The 2,619-nt window shown below is 62.4% G+C and overlaps 1 protein-coding gene across 2 annotated transcripts in view; it reads right to left on the reverse strand.

The window, feature by feature from the left end:
- Nucleotides 1-2,619, reverse strand: part of ZFP41 (ZFP41 zinc finger protein) — an 8,153-nt gene that overhangs the window by 1,716 nt on the left and 3,818 nt on the right. For both annotated transcript variants that reach the window (XM_077758253.1, XM_077758252.1), the window contains exons 2-3: nt 779-2,127; nt 254-381 (exon numbers count right to left, since the gene is read on the reverse strand). In XM_077758253.1, the coding sequence (XP_077614379.1) occupies nt 1,371-1,967 (597 nt within the window). In that variant the 5' untranslated portion in view covers nt 1,968-2,127 and the 3' untranslated portion in view covers nt 254-381; nt 779-1,370. The remainder of the gene's footprint in view (nt 1-253; nt 382-778; nt 2,128-2,619) is intronic.

The raw sequence follows: 2,619 nt of genomic DNA on the forward strand, positions 1-2,619 counted from the left end.
CCCCTTGAAAGAAAACAGCTGCTGGCCTTGCTCTGGGTTCGGGAAAGACCGACACTCAAGCGATTTGCTTCCTCGCTCTCAGCACATACGCGGGTCTTATTTCTCTGTTTTGTTTTTCTGCTGAACTTGAGAGTAAACTGAAGGCATCATGACCCTGTGCCCCCGAAAACCTTAGCACGTATCTTCACGACAAGGACGACGTCTGGGACGGGCCNTCACATCACATCACAAAGAACGGGAGCAAACAGCTCACCTGCAGAAACGTTTCCCCCGGGAGCGCCTGCCCTCTGGCGTCTGGGAGCGCCTGATCGTGACACACGTCTCCATCCTAATTCAGGACCTTCTTTCAGGATGGAATCCCCGTTTCTGGGGCCCAGATAGCTGAAAGCGGAGGTATCAACATTTTCCTAGTAAAAAGCCGTATTCGCTCCTGGTCTCCAGTCACTTCCCCCCCTTATACTGTCGGGAATTCTGGGACACCCGCAGCCCGCTCTGCAGAGCACAGAGCTCCACCCAGCCCGCTCCTGGGGGGAAACTAAGGGCACGCGCAGCACGTGGACTTGGCCGGGGGACACGCTGGAAGTTGGGGGGCAGGCGCGAGGAAGTGAAACTAACCTGGAGAGCCGATCGGCAGGGAAGAGCCCCGGGCCAGATGCAGGCTGGCTCAAAGCTGCCCTCACACTCTCGGCCCCCCCCCCCCCACGTGTCCAGCAGGACTCTCCCGCGGTGGCAGCGCTTATGTCCCGAGTGGCCCACCTGGGTGAGTCGGGGCACTCACCTGCGACGGGGACTGGGCCAGGGGGTCCAGTTCCTGGGGATGCGGTGAAGGGGAAGGGGGGACGGAGTTACAGGACTGGTGCTCCAGCCCGAGGAGGGAAGCCAGACACAAACCACAGGACTGTCCCACGGCCAGCCGAGTGGGGACAGCAGGGGTCTGTGCAACGCCGTGGGGACCTGAGTGCAGAGCGCCGCTGTCCAGGCCACCTGCCAGGCTGCGTGGGGGTGGGCTCGGGTCCCAGCAGGCCAGCGGTCTGCGGACTGAGGTCTTCAGAGGCGCAGGTGAGCAGGCAGGGAGGCCGCAGGGGCCGGTGCCGGGGCTAAAGCTCCAGCGGCCCCTCCCGCCCCCCAGACACCGTGACAGGCTCAGGCTCACCGCCTCCCCCGTCACCGCGGCAACTTGGCCTGGAGACGCTCCGGACCGGAGGGGTCCGCACCACACCCTGTACTGAACTGGGGGACAGGCCCCTGGCGGTGGACACCCACAGCCAGAGGCGCTCGGAGCGCGGCGCCCGCGGCCCGGCCTCCATCCGACGCGGGACGGCGGGGCAGGCCTGCCCCGCACCGTCCTCTTGGCAGACGGCGTCCCCTTCTCAGTGCCTCTTCCGCGGGTGGCGCTTCCGGTGGCGAATGAGACACGAGCTGTAGGCGAAGGCTTTCCCACACTCCTTGCATTCGTACGGCTTCTCTCCGGTGTGCGTCTTCCGATGTTTTAGGAGGTTCGAACCGCAGTTAAAGGCCTTCCCGCATTCACCGCATTTAAAGGGCTTCTCGCCCGTGTGGATTCGCTGGTGTTTGGTGACGTCGGAGCTGTGCCTGAACGGCTTCCCGCACCGATCACATTTGAAGGGCTTCTCCCCGGTGTGAACGCGCTGGTGGCGAAGGTGGTCTGTCTTGTGCTTAAAGACGCGGCCACACTCGCTGCACTCATAGGGCTTCCTTCTCTGAAAAGGAATGAACACGGGCACCCCCTCGAAGTCATCTTTCAACGAAGCATCGAAGGCATCAAATAGATGCTCCTCATCCTCCGGGCTCAGGCTGGGTTCCGTGCTGTGCTTTTTTGCCACAGTGAGCCTCTTGCCAGCCTTTTTCTCCCCAGATGCCGCTCTCTCCCCTTTGGGCGGGTCCTTCAGCAAATGCACTTCCTCCTTTGGGGTCTCTGCCTTCTTTTTGCCCAGGGGCTTTTCCATCCTCCTTTGTGCCCAGGAGGAAGGGCTAAGGAGGAAGGCCAGGGGCCGGATTCTCCACCTCTTCAGCAAACTCGTTCTTTATACACAGCTCTTCATCTGTCCACGCCTGGAGTGAAGGCTCTGGAAGGTCTGCACCCGAGAGCCCCCGCCGGTCCCCGTGCTGCGGGAGAAGCCACACCGGGAAGGTTAGACGGCTCCAGCGTCTGGGAAGAACACAGCTGGGGGGGCTCGCGGCGCAGAATCACTAAAGGACAGATCGGGGTGAGGGGGCGCCGGGGAACTCGGCCCCTCCCCTTCCCTGCCTGTGTTTGTTCCCCTTGGACATCTCCTGAGCCTCTCACACTGAACATGACCAAACAGGACACTCGCTCTAACCCTCTCCCTGGGCCGGGGTCTCGAGGCCTGTGCCCGGTAGCATGACGTGTACCACGGATCAACAATCCCATGTGGTCCCCAAACTGGGGCTTTCCCCACCATGTGCCCTTCTGTCTCCACTTCCTGCATTTGGGACCAGACAACGGGCTTTTGGAGCTGGAGGCTGAGGAGCGGCACGTGCCTGTCACCTAGAGCCTGCGGTCTGAGATGGATCAGACTTGGGGCTGGCTCCCAGTGCCCTCCCCCCTGCCCCTGGCCCTCCCCCCCCAGAGCAGCC

This window comes from Crocuta crocuta, unplaced genomic scaffold (genome assembly GCF_008692635.1).
Source record: "Crocuta crocuta isolate KB4526 unplaced genomic scaffold, BGI_CrCroc_1.0 scaffold327, whole genome shotgun sequence".
Classification (NCBI taxonomy): Eukaryota; Metazoa; Chordata; class Mammalia; order Carnivora; family Hyaenidae; genus Crocuta; species Crocuta crocuta.